Here is a 22,466-nt window from a genome sequence, read left to right as displayed (position 1 = left end):
CAAAAGCCTTGGATAAATCTAAAAAGGTGCCAATAGCTATGTTTCCTTCATCGGGTTTATTCAATACCACTTGCAAAAATGGACCTAAGCTGTTAATGTAGACCAGCCCTTCCTGAAACCATGCTGACTGTTTTTTAATACAGTACACTTAAAGTAAAAAGATTAAAGTTGATCAAGTAGCCTTTCCAGCAGCTTACTAAGTACTGATGGCAATTAAAATAGGCCTATAGTTTTGTGTATCGTATTGTTCCCCTTTTTATGCATTGGTCTGATTTCAGTGAGTTTTACAGGTCAGGAAATGACCACCGACTGAAAGAGCTGTTTATTAAATGTTGCAGTGGCTTTATTAATTCATTACTACATTCTTTCAGAAATTTTGCTGAGATGTCATCCCAGCCACTGGATGTATGTACTTTTAAGTTGGAAATGGTTTTCAGGATTTCCAATTCAGTAACACCTCAGGAAGAATGAATTACTGACATTACTTAGTGGGTCGATCACCTCCTCTCTACTCAGCTTACTAAACTGGTCTATGAATCTTGCATCCTTCACTTGGGTCACTCAGTAATTTTTCATTGTGACTTGTTATTGCACACTGCATTGTCTCTCCCTCCACTTTCCTTATTTACTCTGTTAATACATCAATAAATTGAAGATAATTTTATACTATTAGCTAAGGAGTCAGTCCACATCCCCTACTATTATAGTTTGTTTTTTTATGAGGTGAGAGTTTAACAAGTTCCTCTAAATGACAGAAAAATTCTTCCATGTTACTGTAAGGTGGTCCGTATAATCCATCTATTTCGAAGGTTTCTTCTTATTGCAGCTATTTCAAAAACCATCTCACATGCAAGTTGAATAAGATCATATCTTAAGCTTGCTCAAAGTGTAAGAGGCACGAATGTTGAAATTTTGCAGGTTGTATATATCTAGTAAGTTTTCCCATCTGTAAAATAAGTTTCATTATAATTTGTTTACTGTAACTAGAATACTTATGGAACCAAAAAATCAGTTCTGTGTCCAGTATTCTTCAATCCTAGGTAAATTTCAAATAATATAGGAATAAAGGAGGTAAACTGAATAGAAGTGTGGAGTAGCCTACAAGTGCATAAAAAGAACTAATACTATGTGCACATAAAGACTTGGCAACAAAACGAAAATGATTCTGCGACGAATTAGTGGACACACTTAGTCTCGCATATGAAGAAATTTGTGTTGTGATTTGAAATTCTCAGGTACATCTTTCGACGACAGTTGCCACCTCGTGTTAGATCTCCTTCAGTGACAGCCTCGGGATTTTCTCGACACATTTGGATTTCTGTTGTAGGCTGTCGACGAGCCGAGCTACTCCGTGGCGTACGCGCAGATGTGCAAGGTGCTCTCAAACATGCAAGTCGCAGATGGCAGCAAGGAGGGGCAGCCCGAGAACTTCCGCAAGCTGCTGCTCAGTCGCTGCCAGCACGAGTTCGAGAAGAACACTCAGGCTGACCTGAAACGTGACGACCGCCTCAAAGAGATCGAACAGTGTACAGACCCGGTAAGTGTCCTGTGTAGCACTGTTTGGTATAAGGTTATGGTTGTTAGTTGTCACACTTGAATTCATAGATCCTACAAAAGTTTTAAAGTCTTTGTCCTAAAGCAGGAAGGATTGTGAACGTAACTGTCCTAAAGCAGTGCGATGCGTACCTAAAACCCACCTGTGAACTTTGGGGGTTCCAGAGTGCTATTAGATAAAAAAAAAAAAAAAAAAAAAAATGGAGTGCCTGTAGAGAGCAGTGTACAGCATACTACTGATTTTGTATTTGTGAAGCAGCATGTTAACTATCAGCAGCAGATTAATTCTCATTATTAATTGGTATTTACATGAAAATTTGAAGTGTCTGAGTCTTCAAATGAATTTTTTTTTTTTAATAGTGAAGTGCGTCTCTTTGAAGTGTTGGTTTCTTTTTGAACATCATACCAAATTTTAATTTATTCAGAACACGTTTTTGGGCATCACTAGTAATAATTTAGAGTGTTTAGTATTTCTTGAAAACTAGATTCGATAACTAAACAGCTTTGTTCGATGATAAATATGTGATTCAGATTAAAGTAAAGCTGGTTCTCAATAAAAAAATCAAACCAACTTCTACACAATAATACTAGTGTGATACAGACACTGGTCCTAACAGCTGTGTGGTTATGCTCGGAATCCTTTCTTTCGCATCACTCAGAAATATTTTAAAGTTCAATAATGTGTATTTAACAAGTGAATTACACTGGTTTAGGATTTTGTCTGGGGACTGAACATCAAATGCTAAAAGTACAAAAGAAGGGAAGCCGTATGTCTTAGATTGTTGGAGAGGGCTCTTTGAGTATGTCCTCAAGACTCTGATTGTATTTTAAAAAACTGTATTGCAATACCATGGATGTAACTTCAGGGTTAGTGGGACATCCAGACCATGGAAAAACTCTTTCTACCATTACCAATTCTACAATTAGTCATGGTTTTGCTCATTGCAGAACAAATTTTGAAATCGATGTGACGACTTCATGCAATAGGATTAGCTGTACGTTGATGCATCTTAGAAAATGAGTTCTGTTATTTGTTCTTTAGTAATGCTGTAAAGTTTCATCTGCATGGTAAAAAGATTCAAATTATATTTGTGCTCAAGATGTGGATTATATTTTGCAGTGATCAAGCCAGAGTATTAAATCCACTGTGAGAGAGTCAGTTGTTTGTATTGGGAAAGGAATTGGAGGGGGGATAAAGTCTTCCACAGATGCATATTTGCAGGCTAAAGCCTATGCTATCTGTTGTTGCTTCCATTAAGCAGGCTGAAACTGTAAGAATCTGACAGTAGTTGTTGCAGGACTACACGGCATACCGTTGGCCGAGAAAATATTTATGCTTTCAGTTTCGGGATCAACATAGAATAAAGACTCCCTTACTTGTAAGAGTTGTCTGAATATTCTACAAGAAAAAAAAACTTGTGCCCAGCGACAGATATATGCTTGACGGGGATACTATTGATTGGATGATGTAACATACTGCAGTCTTTATTTAATGTTTTATGTTGCACTTACTCAGTATAACGATGCGGAGTCAATTTGCAGTCTACTGGTACGAATTGTGTTCATATGACTGCATCCAGACCACTAGCAGATGAGTTCCCATGTAATACTGTAAGTACAGTGAAACTCTGCTTTTAAACTTTTCAAGGGACTTAAAAAAAAATCATGTAAAAATGATTTAAGCTGTAAAAGTTATATATAGGATACTCCCATGTACACCATGTATGATATGTGTACATGGCAGGCATCAGAAGACTTGTCAGGGAGTTGTTTATTATGTAATGAAGGTTTACTATCTTATAAATCGTGTCATAATCGATGTTTTTGACAGCCTGCAGCTGCCATTCGTTACTTGAGTCGTGAAATACTGCACTAGTTCCATGTTTTTTCATGCTTAGCATGACACGTTTATAGAATTTTTTCTCATTATAAAGTGCAAATACATACATAGGTATTTTGTGTGATGTTTAAATGTGTGTTACTCTGCATCTTGCACTGTAGACTTTTTTATTAATATTTTTTATTTTTTTTATAATTATCAAGCACTGTGCCTTACCAGTTACGTAGAAACACACACACACACACACACACACACACACACACACACACACACACACACACAGTCATTTCCATTATTTGTGTAACATCACAAAAAATACATACTTAAATGCTGCACTTGACAATGAGAATAAATTCTCGAAAGAAGTTTTGCTGAGCAAGAATAAAATACATAACTGGTGCTGTGTTTAAATTAAAAACATTTGAAAAACGCAAAGTGAATGATGGTGTCAAATGGTTGTGATTGGTTGTGATATTTCGTTCGAATGAACCTAGGTACTCCCGTCAGTCACCAAGCCAAGTAGAGCTTGGCAGTGGCTGGAGATAATGTCATGAATTGTTCCAACTGTTACATATTTACTGGTTCAAATCTGCTGAGTAGTGTGGCCTGATGTTGAGAAACTAAACCGCATAATCTTTGTAAACACTACTGGATGTCCAACATCATTCCAGGGTCAGTTTTTCTCCACAAACAGTTTTTCCTAATGTGTAAACCGCAGGAAAATCAGAAATATGTTGATGCAAAATCGGGTAAAAATTAACATTGTGGGCATAGGAAATATGATGGGACCGATAAAAAAAAAAGTCGTAAATGACGAGAAACATTAATTACGGGAATGTAGTGTAACTGTACGTAATACTTCGGCAATGAATATGCAAAACTCTTGTCAAAGATATCTTGTTTATTGATCTGTTGTCCTTCCTTGTTTTCATTGATCTGTTGTCCTTTCTTGTTAAAAATTCATCTGGCTCTTCAACCTCAGCTAGCAGTTTCACAAGAAAGCCTATTTCTAGACTGTTACAACAATTTTTAGTAGGCTTAAGTAATTTTTATCAGTTTCTCTCTGTTTAAATTTCCCTGCTACTCTCTTGAGAGAGAGAGAGAGAGAGAGAGAGAGAGAGAGAGAGAGAGAGAGAGAGAGAGAGAGCGCTTAATCTTTACTACTGACCATCTGGTCTGTGTGTCCTTTCTAATTAGCTGATTGGGAATGATACTTTCAACTAATGACTTATTTATATCAGAGAATAAGTAAAAAAATAAATTTTTTTCCCATTTCCAGATAAATGTCATACCTGTATGCATTTACAAACTACCTTTAAAATCCATTGTCCTAAAGTGTTTATTTCTGGTTGCTATCTTGGAGGAATGTTTGTGCTGGTTGCAGAAGATTGTTCTCCCTGTTAACTGTGCAGAATTATTAAGTAGTTGCTTCTTTGAGCTTTGTCTGCATTGTCGTCTTCATTGTAAATATTAGAAAATGTCTTATCAAGTGGTAAGATTTGTCACTTGTCTGCTAAGAGTACTTTTATTCTGATTGTTGGTCATAGTACCAAACTTTTTCTTTCAACTTGCAATTGCAACACAAAATTATTTTGCTGCAATAAATTGAGGCTTACAAAATGTGTCTCCCAATTTTGGAGTGAATATAGGCAGATATCTCCATGTTTCTGTTCAGCTCTTGCTCAGTTGTTTGGTAGAAAATATGAAATATCAGAGCCTTAGGAATTTGTGCAAAATATTTATTGTGATGACTGTTACATGATATTACTATACCAGACAGTGTTCTTTGTTATTAGAAGTCACCACAGTTCATGCAGATCAAACTTTTAGATTTTGTTCAGCTATTCAGTGTGTACCCAACGGTTACTCCAGCCTTAGATGTCACAACTGATAGTGCGTCGGCATATAGGCTACATAAGATTGAGAAGAAAATTACAGAAGAGAGGTGGCATGGTAGTACCAATGTTTGTTGAATACATGTAAAATGCTCATATAGTTTGCTTAACATTTGTTAACTAACAGAACAATAAAACATTTTCTATTTTTGTTGAACAGGAAAAGAAAAAAGAACTGCAATTAGAGTTTGAAGAGACGGAAAGGCGGTTACGTATGAAATCCGTAGGAAACATTAGGTGAGTACAAGAAGCTAATGTATGCTAATAGATATTTTTAAAACTTGAAATGAGCCTAGTTTTTTGTGCAACATTATTCAACATTTTGCGGTTCAATTATAGTGGGTGTTTCATGTGCAAATTATTTTCTAGCAAATGTCTTGTTGATAAACTCTTTGAAGTAATGTAGGAAAAGACCGATTGGTATGTAACGTAGACATGACATGACAAGTTGCATACAGGACTAATACACTGGCACACAGCTTTCAGCCGCAGCCTTCATCACACACACACACACACACACACACACACACACACACACACACACACACCTCATGCACATGACTGCCTACTCCCATCTCGGGCCAGAATGCATCACATGGGATGCAAGCAGCATGAAGGGGTGGAGAAGGGGAAGGGATAGTAGTGTACGGCTGGGGGTGGGAGGGGGGAGAACACTGTCTCGTGGAGTGTGCAGGTCCTACAGTATCTTACAGGTGGATACTTCTGTGAAGCGTGTGGGGACAGCGTGTTACCCTAGGTTGAAACCGGGGTAATCATGGGAGCGGAAAATGTTTTGCGAGGACAACTTCCATCTGCACAGATCAGAAAAGCTCGTGGTCAAAGGAAGGATCCAGACGGGTCGCGTAGTGAAGCAGCCATTGAAATAGAGCACGTTAATATTCAGCTGTGTGCTGTGCCACAGGGCACCCATCTGCAACTTGACGTGCCTTCTTCATGATAAATAGCAGTCTCTTTTTCCTGCTTTGTTGATGTTCCTACCTGGAGTTTCCATTATTTTGACTATTGGAAGTTGAGTGTGTCAGTGATAAAATTACTACAGCCTCATTATTGTTACTGCATTATTGACATCATCTGTGATTTCCAGTTGAGCGCACTAATGTATTTGCTTTTGCTTCAGGTTTGTAGGAGAATTGTTTAAGCTCGGTATGCTGACGTCGAATATTATGCATCGCTGTATACAACACCTTCTGAAGCAGAGGGATGAGGAGTCGCTAGAGTGCCTGTGTAAACTGCTAACTACTATAGGAAAGGATGTGGAGAGCAAAAAGCATGTAAGTTCTTAGTAAAAGAGGGGAGTGAATGTGAGTTTTGTGTGGCATGTGCTTTGTGATGTGATTTTTGGTACACTGTCGTGGATACAGTCTACTCGATAGAAGTTCATTAATCATGTTTCGGTTGTTGTAGCTCTTAGTTCTGTTCTAGCTAGGAAAAATTGGAGAGAAATTCTGCTTTATACAAGGGACAGTTTGGTAAGTTCAGTTGCACTCAGACCCATTTCAGCTTACTCTGCTAGCTTCAGGTGGTTTTTATTTTCTTTCTGAAAGTTATTACATGTTAACATCTTGTTTAAGGTAAAATTTCTCTCCAGTAACTTATCAAAGGCATACTTGAGCCCAAATACAAATGGTTAATGCATTTTAAAAACTAAGTAACTTGGTTTTGTGTTGATGCACCTACAATAAACTTACATGGTTTTGTGCAGAAGGCTCTCCTGAAATACAAAAATTCCTTAATATAAAGTTTACCAGTTGGTTGCAATTGCACCAACATATTGCGTGGCACTTTGGTAATGACCCAACAATCCCATTGTAATTCTGCTAGCCAGTGGCAAAATTATAAATTATTGTTGGGAAATTCAATGCATGCCCTATCCTCCAGGTCAGTTAATGTAGCTGGCCAGGATGGAAAGGTATGGGACAAACCAAACCGTTCTATTCTCTGAAAACAGTGATTAGTGCTATTACTGTAATCAGTTTGTTTTAGGCATCTGACCCATTAAATTATAAAATATTTATGGTTCAAATGGGTTGCCTCTGGTGTGTAGAAGTTAAAAGTATGTCCGGTACAATTAAAAGTAGGGTTTGTGATAGTGGACCTACTTTCCAGGGAGGGAAGGAAATTACCTAATTGGTAGAAAATAGAAATTTACAGCTTTTCGTATATTCACATGTAATACAACATACAAGCTGTCACACGCTGTGTGCGTACTACACCCATCAAGAAATAGACTGTATTTTAAACTCCCTATATGTGACATTGAAATAAGTGTCTACCGTGAATGTCACACAATGAATGTAGGACTAACATCAGCTCATACTCGGTCCCAGTTGCAAGTTTATCTATTCCTTGGCTTCCTGGAGTAACAAAAAATTGCAGTGTTGAATCTAAATGACTGAATTTACAACTTTGAAAGTCTATTATTACCTAAACTTCCTGTGTTTACAGCCCAACAAAATATTGGAAGGGAAACAGTTAATCATTTCATAAATGTTCATTGTTATGTGATAAAACTTGTGTTGAGCATGTTGTTCTATTATTTCTTTGCTACTTACCAGTTATGATTTTGACCTTCATTGGGTTGTTCCAGCATGCCATGAAGCTAAAAAGACATAATCAACGTTTTGCATCTTCCAGCACTAAGGTCGTTTCACATGCTTAATATCAGATATTTGACACTTCAACTCATTTGTAAACAGTTAGATATTCAAAGGTGTTTTATATGTGGGAAACGGATTCTTTAGAGTTGAGGGTGGATGTCAACTGGGAAATCCGGGAAAAGAGTGGGAATTTCTTCACCCGGGAGAAAAACAGCTACTACTTGGGAAATTTTTTGAATTCTGGGAATATTTTGTTGTTTTAGTTATCAGTTAAATTTTTGTGATTTTGACTGGTACTCTAACAAAGAATATTACTGTATCCCACTACTGGAGGATAATACTGCAGCAATAAAACATAAACAATAGAAAAAAAGTTAGTCGCAAAGAAATGCACCTTCTACAGCAGCACACACAAGTGTCCGTCAACAGCAAAATGTGTCAAGGTGTTAGGATGAAGAGACTATGCAATACTTAGTAACAACAAACTGCTTTTGATGAGCATGACGTCACAAATCCTTACATTAGATTAGTTCGAGCAGTTGCCAGAGGGCTCAAGCACATGTGAAATCAGTTGCACGTGCCTAATTATGCCTTTGAAAATGGTTTACGAAAATCTGATCATCTGAGGAGTATCCTCTGATGTCCTATTTTTTTATTATGTAATAGATGTTGTAGTGCTCTATACACACGAAATACGGCTTCCTACGCCATTGTAGCTGCACAGTCACAGTAACACCTGTTTCTTGGTGCTCTGTGGCAACTACTGAAATGAACCTAACATGTCTCGGGGAAATATTGTGAATGGTGGTTTCAAAAGAGTTATGTTCAAAATAAATTTCCCTTTACACAAGATGAATTAAGTCGTGTGAGAATGTGAACTGTTTTTTAAATCACAGATTGTTTGACTCTTGCTTAAAATGTAACACTTTGAGTACCAGCCGTTTAGAATAATTTCGAGCCCAGAATTTTAAATTTTAGTAGTACAGTTGTGTAATGTATTGTAAAGTGTAACACACGCAGAAAAGACCCATATTACATGTGAAAGCTTAGCTTCTCTCGTAGTTTATTACTCTTGGAGATCAATGTTACTTGTGAAAGTGGAGCTTTTCTTGTAGCTACATTACATATATTAATGTAAACCATAAACTTTTCATATTTGTATGCTCACGCTACTTACGTGATGTTGCTGTTGGCTGACATGTTTCCTATACTCTCTGCTATCATCGGCTTGTGAGGTCATGCGAAATGAGCTATGATCAGCATACAAAAGAGCATCGCAATCTCAATTCCAGTGTTCCGCAAAACGAACGTTTCTCAGTCAAATATTTTTTCAAATGCAAGAATAAGTAAAAGTCAATGAATGCCAAGTCCCTTTGATTCCTATTTCAAACCTTTTTCTGTTTGTGAAAGTATCTTGTGACTAGTTGGCTGTGGCAGTGTTACAGTGACTAAATAGGTCACACAAACTTGCTGTATGTTGCTTTCTCAGACAGAAGCAGTTGTGTGCTCTTGTATTCTGTAGCTTAAGAGACAGTACAGTGTCCTTAAGAGTTACATGATAGGTGATACAGTTACCTGTACAGTTTTACAGTGAATATTTAACCCTCTGGACACACAAATGTGAAACTGCAAAGCTGTTTCTTCTTTTCTAGGATCTGTCAAATTACTTTGAAGAGATGAAGGTGCTTTCAAAGCAGCGCGGCCAGATCTCTTCGCGTGTGAGGTTCATGCTCCAGGACGTTATAGAGTTGCGTGACAACAAATGGGTTCCTCGGCGGGACGACTCCGCACCGAAAACGATCGACCAGATTCAGCGCGAAGCTGAGCGGGAGTCGATGATGGAAATGCAAATGCCATCTGGAGGTGGTGGTGGTAGTCGCGGGGGCGGTGGCGGTCGTGACGACAGAGGTGGTGACAGGAGAAAACGTAAGTTGCATGTACTGTACGATTTCTTTACTGAAGTTTTTATGTGTAGGATAGGACTGCAAAATGGTTGTTGTGTCTTGGGCAAATGCATGGCTTTGATGGTGATTTACAGAAATAAAATGGTTAAATGTGCAAGAGCTTTCAGCTGAGCGCTCCTTTGCATTTTAAAGTGTTGGCAACTACCTGACATAGAAGACGAACACACTGTTGAAGGGTTGTATTTATTTGACTACATGATCTGGCCACAAGCTCAAAAAATTTTCATCTGTAATTCTGCCTCTTTGGTCTGATACACTACAGGAGTGACATGTCAACATAACCCTCACGTACTAAAAATATTAGAAATTAAATTTGAGTTGTCTTATTAGACATACGTAGAGACCAAACAATGCGAAAAACAAGCTACGTACATTGATTGAACGAACACACACATGTGAAACCACTGCACATTTAATATTGTCAACATTTGGTGGTAAGGTGAAATGCGGTTCATTTCAGCAATTTATAAATGTAAGGCTACTTCTGTAGCACAGTTCGTCTGCTACTGTGAGGTTCGTTCACAAGTGCTACTGTGTACGCCGTACCTTGAGGTGTCATGTATTGGTAGATGCTTTGCTTCTGTTGTGTTTTTACAATTGGGACAACAGTTCTACATTTTGTTGCTAATGGTTCTGATGAAGTACTTTGATGTCCAGGGCTGTGATCAGTCTGGAAAACTGTTTCTTCTAGCATACTATCACCAGATTGATACTAAAAGATATCTGCTGATATCATACCTTCACTGTCATTACTCAATTTTTCTTTCACGCCCATTTCCTCCTATAAATTAACGAAAGTTTATTGCACAGTCATCCAGTGTCTATGAAGGATCAACAATAGATGACTGGCATGTTGCCATCTGCATTGAAACTATCATCCCTGCCATTTTCAGAACGATCTTTACTCATTCTCTGAAATAATGCAAGACAGCTCTGGCGTTTTCATTAAAAAGTAATTAGTTTTCAGCTAACACATCATTTCCCCTTTCACTGCTGCTGTCACTCTGGGTCGGCATCAGTAGTAGTACTTTGCAAAAGGCATAACTGAATTTCCTCCTCCTTTATTCTGCAGGAGTACGTTGTGTGAAACTAAAAAAAAGACTACCTGTCACAGCTGCTCATGATGATGTGAGATGTGCAGTGGTTTCAGAAGGAACCACCACAATAATTATGTGAACAAATACAATAAGCTTAATTATTATTGCAACATACAAAGTATGAATTTTAATAGGACAGTTTTCTGTATTTAATTCCTGTGGAAAACATGCTTTACAGAGACAAATTCAATCACAGTTTGAAAAAAAGAAAACTGTGCACGGCCTGCAAAAATGGCTGCTATCTTTGCTCTTCTGGCTGCCAATATTTGAAACGTGTAGTAGTTCAAGCTGCAGCTGGTAAATAGCAGCACCTACTGGAGACATAAAGGGTGGCTGCGGATATATCTACTATATATACAACACAAAATGAGAAAATTCTAGGTTGTTTTAAATGGAACCACATTGTCCAAAAGGGTCTGCATTGCTGAGGATCAATATCAATATCCATGTTCAGATTAGATATCTTGGCATTATTGAATGAGTTTATGTTAAATTTAAATGTTGTACATTCTCACTCAGTGGAAAAGTTTTTTTGATAAAGATGCATTGGAACAGGTGGTGGTGGCGGCCCTAGCGAAGATGGGTGGCAGTCAGTCCAAAGGAAGAACCTTGACACCAGCAAGTTGCGGATCAAACCGGTGAGTACTGCTGCTGAATGTACAGGATAATTGAGAATTGTGAACTACACTTAGATGTCCAATTCTTCTTGTCAGGTAAGATTTTGTAAACGTACTTAACTGAAGGACCAGGTAGTATTAGTCTTACTGCAATTTTGTGGTAGTGGGTGTGGTGTTTGTTAATTTTGTAGTGACACAAACCATTGCCGCACTTTTTGAATTTCGTAAGAACATTTGTATACCTGTTAATCTGTGACTGCTGAAAGTGGGAATAACTTCAGAAGGAATTGACAGTGGTTCCTGTGTGTGTGTGTGTGTGTGTGTGTGTGTGTGTGTGTGTGTGTGTGTGTGAGAGATGGGGGGAGGGCTTACATTAAGCATAGTGTGATTTGTTCTGCCAAATATAGTTGCTTTTGCATAAATTTAGGTTGATATGAACTCGATATTAGAAAGTGATAATTATCGAAATTATTGGCAGTGGTCCACTATTTGGTTGTGCCAACAATGTCACATTTTGTTTTGTAGGATATTTCTTTGATTAGACTTTCACTGTTGGTACTTACTTCAGTCTATGCAGCACACTTTAAGAATAGAAAACTGGTAGGTGGTTGTGGACAGCATAAATTCCGGTTTAAGGGAAATGTAAAACATACAAGGAATTACAGATCCTATGGTTTGTTATAAAATGTGTTCAAGAAATGCAAACGTACATTGAAAGCATTTATAACCGTAGAGTGAGTTTCTGAAAATGTTGGCTGGAATAGACTCATTCTAAAACTGTGGCTATGAAACAGAAGCAGTGGTTGTAAAGGGCTGTGGCCTGTTCTGACGTTAGTCTTGGCCGTGAACAATCACTAATGGAAAAAAGACAAATTTGGAAAGGTGGTTACAGTTCGTGGAGAGGAAATAAAAATATTGAGGTTCATTAGTGACGACGTAATTCTGTCTCATATGACAGAAGAGCAGTTGAATAGGATGGCTAGTGTCTTGAAAAGAGGTTGTGATGCGAATGTCAATAAAACGATGATAGTGCAGTGAGACAAATTATATTTGACAGTGGTGACTGGTTAGGTTAAGAACAAATGGAATGATGTAGAGAGGATATAAAGTGCAGATTGGCAGTAGCAAGAAAAACATTCCTGCGGGAAAAAAAAATTCGTTAACGTTGAATAGAAACTTGTTACAAAGTCATTGTCTGGAATGGCACCTGACATAAAACGAAGTGTGGGCGATCAGCAGTCCAGGCAAGAGGAGAACAGAAGCTTCCAAAATGAGGTGCTACGGGATAATACGGAAGATTGTATGGGTAGATCAATAACCATTGTGGTATTAAAATGAATTGTGTGGTGAAATGAATTTGTGGCCCAGCTTCACTTAAAAGAACGAACCTTTTAACAGGACACATGAGTCCTTTTTGTACTAGAGAGAAGTGTAAAAATAGTAGAGAGAGAACAAGGGTAGAGTACAGTAAGCAGATTGTAGGCTGTAGAAACAGAGGCTTGCACTGGCCTAACTACTATGCTGACCTTCCTGAAACCAGTCTTTGGACTGATAACGACAGCCACATACACAACATAAATAATAGATGTTCATGAAATATAAAAAGCCTCTCTGTGTGACTGCAAAAGATATGGTGTCACATTTATTGTGCAGTCGAGTTCGGTAGATATTCGGCTCTCATGCGGTTTTTCAGTGTCTGAGAACAGGTTATAATTTAACTTGACCAGAAAAGCTTGCAAGATCAAAATATCACAGCTTTAAACAAGCTTATCAAACATGCAGAGCAAAATACTGTAAAGGCTTTATACCCTAAGTGCAGCCCCAAAATCTTCATTCATAGTTATAGTTAAGCTTCTAAATGTTCTTGAAAGATGGATGTTGTTGTGGTCTTCAGTCCTGAGACTGGTTTGATGCAGCTCTCCATGCTACTCTATCCTGTGCAAGCTTGATCATCTCCCAATACCCACTGCAATCTACATCCTTCTGAATCTGTTTAGTGTATTCATCTCTTGGTCTCCCTCACCGATTATTACCCTCCACGCTGCCCTCCAATACTAAATTGGTGATCCCTTGATGCCTCAGAACATGTCCTACCAACCGATCCCGTCTTCTGGTCAAGTTGTGCCACAAACTTCTCTTGTCCCCAATCCTATTCAATACTTCCTCATTAGTTATGTGATCTACCCATCTAATCTTCAGCATTCTTCTGTAGCACCACATTTCGAAAGCTTCTATTCTCTTCTTGTCCAAACTAGTTATCGTCCATGTTTCACTTCCGTACATGGCTACACTCCATACAAATACTGTCAGAAATGACTTCCTGACACTTAAATCTATACTCGATGTTAACAAATTTCTCTCCTTCAGAAACGCTTTCCTTGCCATTGCCAGTCTACATTTTATATCCTCTCTACTTCGACCATCATCAGTTATTTTGCTCCCCAAATAGCAAAACTCCTTTACTACTTTAAGTGTCTCATTTCCTAATCTAATTTCCTCAGCATCGCCCGACTTAATTCGACTACATTCCATTATCCTTGTTTTGCTTTTGTTGATGTTCATCTTATATCCTCCTTTCAAGACACTGTCCATTCCATTCAACTGCTCTTCCAAGTCCTTTGCTGTCTCTGATAGAATTAGTGTCATCGGCGAACCTCAAAGTTTTTATTTCTTCTCCATGGATTTTAATACCTACTCCGAATTTTTCTTTTGTTTCCTTTACTGCTTGCTCAATATACAGATTGAACAACATTGGGGAGAGGCTACAACCCTGTCTCACTCCCTTCCCAACCACTGCTTCCCTTTCATGTCCCTCGACTCTTATAACTGCCATCTAGTTTCTGTACAAATTGTAAATAGCCTTTCGCTCCCTGTATTTTACCCCTGCCACCTTTAGAATTTGAAAGATATAGGCAGAAATAATATACTTTTACTGGACAGTATGTAAATAAGGGACAAATTCTAATTGCAGTCTGACCTGATGAATGTATCGCTGGGTGGAAGCAACCAGTTTGCTGCCTGGACACAAGGGGCAGGTGGCAACTCCGACTCAGACCGCAGCTCGGCGTTCCCCCAGACGAGCAACACGTTTGCCGCGCTGCAGGATGTTGACGACAAGAAGAGCGGTGTCATGTTCAGGTGGGTGTCACTTATTGTTGTACGCTGCTGCTTTCTCGTATTCATTCTGTAAACCTTTTAAGCTGTTAATATGTGTGACGACTGACAGTAGTGTGTTATATAGGAAATTGGCCTGTGGAAGGCGCTTTCATCCCTAAATCCAAAACTGTAGAGGGGCTGTCCCCAGTGCGCACAGATCAGCAAAGGATATACCACATAGCTCTGCAAAGAGGATTTTTCTGTATTTCAGTTGTTTACATTTAATGCTGTGCCAGAGATAACACAGGATGCTCCCCCAGAACAACCCAACCCAACTCAACTCAGCACACTTTCTGCCACAAGTAAGGGCAAAGTCGCACAACTTTGTTACAGACTTTGATTGCAGTGTGTTCTCTAAAAAGTTTTTGAAGCGATAAGGAACTGATACATGAATTCAATAGTGATCCCAGTTTTAATGTGGACTACTGTGACTTTCAGAACTACCCCCTTCAGTCAAGGTGCTTTTACAAGCGCCAACTGTGACATTTGCCCTCCATGTTTCATTACCCAGCTTAAATTTAATATGCTGTATTTTATTTTTTGAAAATAGATTAAATGTGGAACATGTATTTCAATTGACCCTACAGTTTTTTTAATGGGCATTCTTGCAGATGATTCTGCGTGTTATAGTTAACTAACTTCCCTGCAATTTCTGTGTATAATACGTTGGCTCGGTTTCTTAATTTGCGACGCCACTAGCATGTCCAGTTACATCTTACATTTGCACAAATGAAGTAGATGCAGAGAACTTATTACTACTGATAATTTTGTCTTTATCTAGTGGTTTATTTAGAAGTAAGCTGTTCTGGTTCCTAACGAGTAATGTTTACTCCTTATCTTAAAGTGCAATTTCCTCAGATAAAACAAAATATAAAATTTGTGTGGCATTTTGATTTTGGTAGATGAGTGTATGTTCACCTTTGTCTGGTAGTCATTCTTCCTGTTTCCTTTAATAGATTGAGATCGTCAGTCATTTGTATGTTCATAGGTATGACATGTTGTGGGTGTGATGAATGTAAATGTCTCCTTGGTTCTTGTGAATAAATAATATATACTGTAGATACAGGGCTTGAGGTACTGCGTCTACCCACTTCTACATTTTGCTTTGTGAAGAAAATTGAATCAGTTTCATTGCCCTTAGGTTTTGTATTGTTAAATTCTGTTTGATAACTTTGTATTTTATGCACAGAATGTAATGTAATGTTGTACACTTTAATGAACTTCCCAATGTTGTGGAAATAGAAAGGAAAAAGCAGCTGCTAATTATTTTGGTTTGTTATGCAGTCGGCCGTATGGAAAACAGCCTCCTCCGAGCAACACGGAACGTGAGAAGGCCATGAACTCTTTGCGTAATTTTGTCTGTAAGTAGTTGAACTTGCATGTGTTGATTCATATGTTTATTCATTTTACACATAACTGAATATTTGCACAGTAAAATTATTGTCTGAAAATTGATTAGATATTAAAGCTTTATGCTCAGAGTTTGTTACTTACGAATAAGTTGTCGACTAGTATTTTTCTGTGGATGCAAACCTGTGGACCTGTTTCAGCTAACACCTGTGTGTAATAATAATTACTAAACTGAATGGACATTCAAAGGGTTGTGGTAATCCAACCACGCACTTTCTGTACAAGTGAGCATCATTATGCAGTTTAGGCTTGAGTGGATTACGGAATGGGATATGCTAGTTGTTAGAAGATCAAAGAAATCAGCCAGGCACTTCACTTCATAATAATTTTAAAATTGTATTTCACACCCAATATGTAGATAGAGGAGGAGAAATAATTGATGCGGTGCGCAGACCAAATAAAGCCAAATGTTAAGATAGAAAATTTACCTCAGAAAGAGGGAGAAGCACTTTGCTGTGTCACAGAAAAGTGTCAAACTTTTAGGCATTAAAGTTGCGGAAATTGGTGCTTCAGGGAGAATGACAATAGTGGAACTGATGGAATATTTTGGAGGCCCGTGAGTTGAAAGTTAACTCGGAAATAATATAGGTGGGGATGAACAGTTTTGTCGGTTTAAAAAAAAAAAAAAAATAGTTGTCACGTGCCATCTTTGTTCTTCTGCACCCAACACTATTTTGTAACTTTTGAGGAAGGAGCTCTCGAGGAATTAAGTTTTCGTCCTTTCAATTCGGGAAACGATAAGTCACTATCAGTGGTTCGCATAATCTGATTGGAGGTGCAGTTGCCTGATACTTCTAAGCACAGTTCATATCGTGCAGTGTGACGCAGAATTAGCACTTGGCAGAAGATAAAACAGTTGAAGCTGTGTAACTGGTTGTCAGTGATGCAAGACTGATGTTTTCCTCTATCGCATGCCAGGTACGACAGGGTGTGCTGGTCAACGCAGCTCGTATTGTACGATACACAAGGAGTGAAATTTAAAGTCTTCCGATTTGTCTGAGAAAAAAAAAGTAGATTTCCTAGTCAAAAATTTACTTTTCGCATAAAAATAAAACTACTGTTCTCGGATTTGCACGTGTTCTTTGCGTTGTGGTCTTTCTCGTTAAAAAAAATCTGTGTGTTATAGCACCAAATCACAGGTGGTTTCCATTCGTTATTGCCAATAGTTCTGTGTTACTTCAGTGTAAAGTACAATTCCATGCATATTTTAGTGTTTGTAGTGCCACCGAGGAGGACATGTCTGGATTTTCCTTGTTATTGTCTTCTTCCATTTCTATATACCGCACGTGATTAGTTTTCTCTTGTAACTACTTCTTTTTCGAACAAGCGCAGTAGTACTGGGCGGATTTCCCCCAGCAGCCAAAGCAACTTTCTTTCACATCCAATTAAACTTTCAAATAGTATGTGATGTTAAGCTGTGAAGTGGCCTGGTATATCATAACTTGAGGTTGTCATTTAGTAGATTTTTAGAGTCTGAGGCGATTAACAAATATGGTTATGTTATAGTATAAAAAATCTGCCTGTTGGAACAATACATGATTACACGTGGAATCTGATTAGACAGTATTGTGTGCAAATGGGCACCAGTATGCAGAGCAGCTTGGAGTTTGATCTCTTAACTGCTAAGAAACGGTGCAACAGTAATTAGTATGTGCAGTGGTAGCCTCTTATGCTTGTGTGTATTGAGTCACTGTTTACTGACAATCTTAGTGGTAACTAGTGGAATACTCAACTCATCCTTTACCTTTTTATGATTGTCATGATTGTAGTGTGCTAAATGTGCAGAACAAGTTTGTATATTTGATATGCCACTGATTATAGCATGATACAGGTTGTAATATGTGCATTTTTCAGTTCTACATTAAAAAATAAATACTGCTTTAGATTTTACATAAAACATCACTGGTTGTTTTTACGGTGGTGGTGGTTGGTGGTTTTGGGTTAGTGCACAGGTCCGAGCAAACACATTTAAAGCCGTTTTGGTCCCGAAATTCACCTAGTGTGTTTTGAATCTGCCAGATTGAGGGGCCCATATAAGCAATTTTTACTCCATGCTGTAAAATGAAAAATTTGATTTAATGTAATTTATACACTCTCAGAATTGCATGTTTGTACTGTCAGAAAAACACATTGAGAGTTCAGGGAGCGGGATTTTTATAGAAATGTTAAAATAACTTTATAACCCTTACAATATCACCTTAAAATAAGCATTTTGAGGGTTTTGAAATGCTGTTCCTGTTGGGGAGAGGGATTTCCAGTCTCACCTCTTGCCAGAGTGGATAGTGTGGATTTTGAAATGCATTAAATAGTCTTTAAGACAACACCAAAAGGAATGCAGGAATTCTTTATTTGAACAAATATTCACACTCGTGTCCTCTCCTTTATTATAGTGTCAATATTGGATCAGTCCTTATTGTCAGTGTTCCTCCAATTATAGTCAGACTGTTTTGTTGATAGCTTAACCGCATCTGACAACATCTGGGATTTGTTTTCGTACGATTTGTTTTCACTTGAGATCGTTTGATATCTGGTTGAGTTTTGACGTCCTTTACTTTATACATCAGTTCTAGATGATTGTTCCTCTTGAGCTTCCACTTTGACCATGTAGAATTTCAAATTGTGTTAAACAAGATTCTTGAAACAGTTGCTTCCTTCTCCCAGTTGAATAGTTGCAATCTTATCTGAAAGTGTTTGAAGCAGCGTCATTTCTCTTAGTCGAGATAGTCAGTAATATCTCTTCATACAGAAGCAATAAAAACTGTGTTCTGTTTTCTCATTGTTGCTTACTTCATTACAAGGTCTTTCCCTGCTTTAACTTTTCTCCTAATTCTGAACAAACACTGGTTCTAGGACTCCCAAACCCTATATCGTCATTGATACAAAAACTGTACAAAGGAAACACTCTTTGGTCTTCAATTTAGATTAGACAGTTTCATCGTACACTTGCCATACCTTCTTAATATAAAGTTTAGGTGGTAAGTACAACCTACTCACATGTTTCCTACTTCCACAGCAGTGATGTTCTGTGATAGTAGACATTTTTATGTTGCTTACTGGTGAGGTGTGTTACTGTAACTTCCTTTGTCGCCTCCCCTAGTTTCCCTTGCTCCATCGCCACTAGCAGCATGTGATCATCTTAGAACACCTATTTAACTACAAATTATCAAGAAATGTTGACCTACACACTGACAATACATCCACATTTGCCTGTCATAAATGGTGGAGGTAGGTTTCTTTTAATTCTGGTCGTGACGCAGTACAGTGATTTTGAAGTTAGCCTGACTGATCGTGTTTTATGAAGCATGTAGGGCTCAGTTAAACTAGAAAATATTAGGTGTGTTTTTTAAGTAAGTACCGTTTTGAAATTAAAAAGAGACTTGCTAAGATCTCAATTTTATTTTTACGTGAAAGCCTGTACTTTAATCTACTTTATTTTTTATAATTTCCGTCAATATTGCGGCACTTGTCATGACGTTGTACCAGTATTTGAATTCCCTCCTCATAGAAGTCTGCCGCCTGACTTATTAACCACTGCCTCACCACTGTCTTGTCTTCGTCATCTTAGTAGCTGACCGCCCAGGTGTTTCTTCAAGTGCAGGAACAGATGGTAGTCGGTGGGAGCAAGATCAGGGCTGTAGAGAAGATGATTTCTAGTTTCCCATTGAAAAGATGTGATGAGCTCTTTAGTTTGATTTCCCACATGTGGGCAGGCATTGTCTTGAAGCAAAATGATGCCCTCGCTCAGCTTGCCATGTCTTTTGTTCTGAATTGAACGGCGCAGATTGTACAATGTCTTACAGTAAGCTGCTGCATTGATTGTCTCATTACGAGGCAGAAATTCCACAAGCACACTCCTTTTCTGTCCCAAAAAGCAGTGCATATGATTTTCCGGGCAGAAATTATTTGCTTAAACTTCGTTTTTCTGGGTGAATCTGAATGCCGCCAATCCGTGGACTGTTGCTTTGATTCTGGTGTGACGTAAGCCCCCAGTGTTCCATCGCCCGTAACAATTTGGCTTCACAAATCATCACTGCCGTTGTGGTACCCCTCAAGTAAAGTCAATGCACTATCTAAACATTTGGTTTTGTGCCCATCCGTCAACTGCACAGATCTCACGCTGAATATGGATTGCTTTTTAGGCCTGTAACACTAAGGAATCATATAACAGCCCATACTTCAGTCGGCGGGACTCACGATTATCGGAGGCATCTTAAACACTCGGTACAAAATGCAATCGAGGAAGACTCGGACTGTAATAGCGTCAGTGCGTAGACAACAGACGTAGGTACCCATTGCCCGTGCGCAGAACGCCGGCCGCAGTGCTGTGGCCGTGGTGTGGCAGAACGGTACTTAATAAAAAACACTCCTCGTATCTGCCATTGCGTGCTGAATACTTGCGTGTCTTTTGTTATGTTTCCATTTGGGATGAATGGGTGGACATGTAGCAAAAAATATGAAAATGAATTTTATTGATAAAATAGGAAAGTTTGTGACAGCAGTTGAAGCAGTCAGTGGAACAATATTATGCCTACCCAGTGTACAAAACTTCCCTTGGCATATCTGTAAAGTCGTTCCGACTTCCTCGACCTTGTCTCGCCCTCGCCATGGATTGGCTTTAGCGGTGGAAAAGCTTCACCTCTCATATCTGACTCAATTATTCCCCTGAAATAGCACTCTGTAAATGTTTTCATACTGCGCTACAGCTATAATGATGTGATATGGCCAACTTCAGATTTTCTGACTCCTTGATACCAGTGAACATTTTCAAGATTTGGTATTTTTGTTTGTAAAATCCAAAGTATTTCACATATGTAAGGCAACGTAAATTACGGTTGTGTTTCACGACTGTTAACTTCCTCAATCAAAAAGCACTCCAGTATAATACTAAGGACCTACACAACTGCCATTTTCAGCTGCCGAGAAAGAGGAACGCCAGGCCCGAACGGCGAGCAGCAGGACACCTTCTCGATCGTCGTCACGCGAAGGTAGCTCGGCGAGGCAGACTCCCGCTCCGTCATCTTCACAGAGCCGCGACGATCTGGCTGCTGTGGTGCAACCTGTGGCTTCCGGTTCTTCCGCCATCTCGGACCAAGATACCCGCAAAAACTTGCCGCATCTGAATCCGGACCAAGTTGCCAAGAAGATTCAGTTTATCTTGGAGGAATTTGTGACCAACAACAACTTCCAAGTAATTACATATTAAGTATTCTTTACAGTATTAGAAACAAAGCACCTTTGTCCTATAGAGATAACACTAAGGTAACTAGTTTGTTAAATTTAGAATGTGAGACCTCAAAACTAATAAGAAATGTTTAGTGTGTGTTGTCGAAGCAGTTTAATACAATTAATGGTTACCTGTGCTATGGAAATTGAGGTCTGTTTCACTTGCAGGAGAGTGCGCTGTGTGTATCGGAGACATTCCCACCTTCCAACATGGGTAACTTCGTCGTAGAAACGATGAACATCTTACTGGAGCGGTCGGCGACCGTCCGGAGCGGTGTTGGAAAGCTGATGGGCCACCTCATGAAGGAGGGCATCCTCACTACGGAACAGTTCCTAGAAGGGTGAGTTGTCACGCTCCCAGCAGAAGTAATTTGATACTAGTAGCAGATGACTACAGTGACGTAGTTGATCCAACAAAATTAAATATAGGACAGATTGGCTAATTTGTATCCACAGATGTGAAAGGCAGGGCAGTCAAAGTTTTAACTTACTGTGTTGGTGACATGTTTCCAAAAATAGTTCGTTCCTAGTGTGATTCTTTGCACAGGGCTTTGTCAGTGACACACTGTTTTTGGTCTGTGAAGGAAACTGTGCCCAAATGAGTTATTTCGTGAAGAAATAGAGGGCATGTTCTATCTCGTTAATAAATCTAAGTTAGTTGGCATCCATTCTGTAACTTAGCACTGAAACGATTTACACTCCACTATTGCTGTGGAAGAAATGTTGAAGGTGCAATTGTGTGAGCCATATTGCTGGTAATGTGTGGTTGCAACACAGGGCGATTTTCTTGTGTGGCTGTGCAATACTCCTGATAAGGTAGTCTGTTGCAGATAGCTGCCAGGGTGTTTAATATTCTACACCTGGTGTAGATCGTACCTTGTGTGGTTGGGCAATCTCTGTCTTTCTGTGTAAATACTTACTTTCTCTCAGCCTGGCTTCCTCCTCCTGAAGCTAACAGCCCTGCAATGCTGAGTCACGTAATCTGAGCGGTGAGATTGGGTGGGAGGGGGGGTGTTCGCTTGTACTGATCACAAGACAACCAAAACTCAGTATAGCATTTACAAGTTACGGGAAGAAAGCTTTTCAAAGAAT

At 38.8% G+C, this 22,466-nt stretch overlaps 1 protein-coding gene across 13 annotated transcripts in view; it reads left to right on the top strand.

The window, feature by feature from the left end:
* The window catches only part of LOC126426744 (eukaryotic translation initiation factor 4 gamma 1-like), a 656,907-nt gene that overhangs the window by 615,574 nt on the left and 18,867 nt on the right, over window positions 1-22,466 (top strand). For all 13 annotated transcript variants that reach the window (XM_050088722.1, XM_050088718.1, XM_050088727.1 and 10 more), the window contains 9 exons: window positions 1,328-1,537; window positions 5,450-5,526; window positions 6,428-6,581; window positions 9,560-9,833; window positions 11,524-11,606; window positions 14,557-14,723; window positions 16,026-16,102; window positions 21,065-21,339; window positions 21,543-21,715. In XM_050088722.1, the coding sequence (XP_049944679.1) occupies window positions 1,328-1,537; window positions 5,450-5,526; window positions 6,428-6,581; window positions 9,560-9,833; window positions 11,524-11,606; window positions 14,557-14,723; window positions 16,026-16,102; window positions 21,065-21,339; window positions 21,543-21,715 (1,490 nt within the window). The remainder of the gene's footprint in view (window positions 1-1,327; window positions 1,538-5,449; window positions 5,527-6,427; window positions 6,582-9,559; window positions 9,834-11,523; window positions 11,607-14,556; window positions 14,724-16,025; window positions 16,103-21,064; window positions 21,340-21,542; window positions 21,716-22,466) is intronic.

Source organism: Schistocerca serialis, chromosome 11, assembly GCF_023864345.2.
Source record: "Schistocerca serialis cubense isolate TAMUIC-IGC-003099 chromosome 11, iqSchSeri2.2, whole genome shotgun sequence".
Taxonomy (NCBI): Eukaryota; Metazoa; Arthropoda; class Insecta; order Orthoptera; family Acrididae; genus Schistocerca; species Schistocerca serialis.
This window is presented reverse-complemented; position numbering and strand designations above follow the sequence as displayed.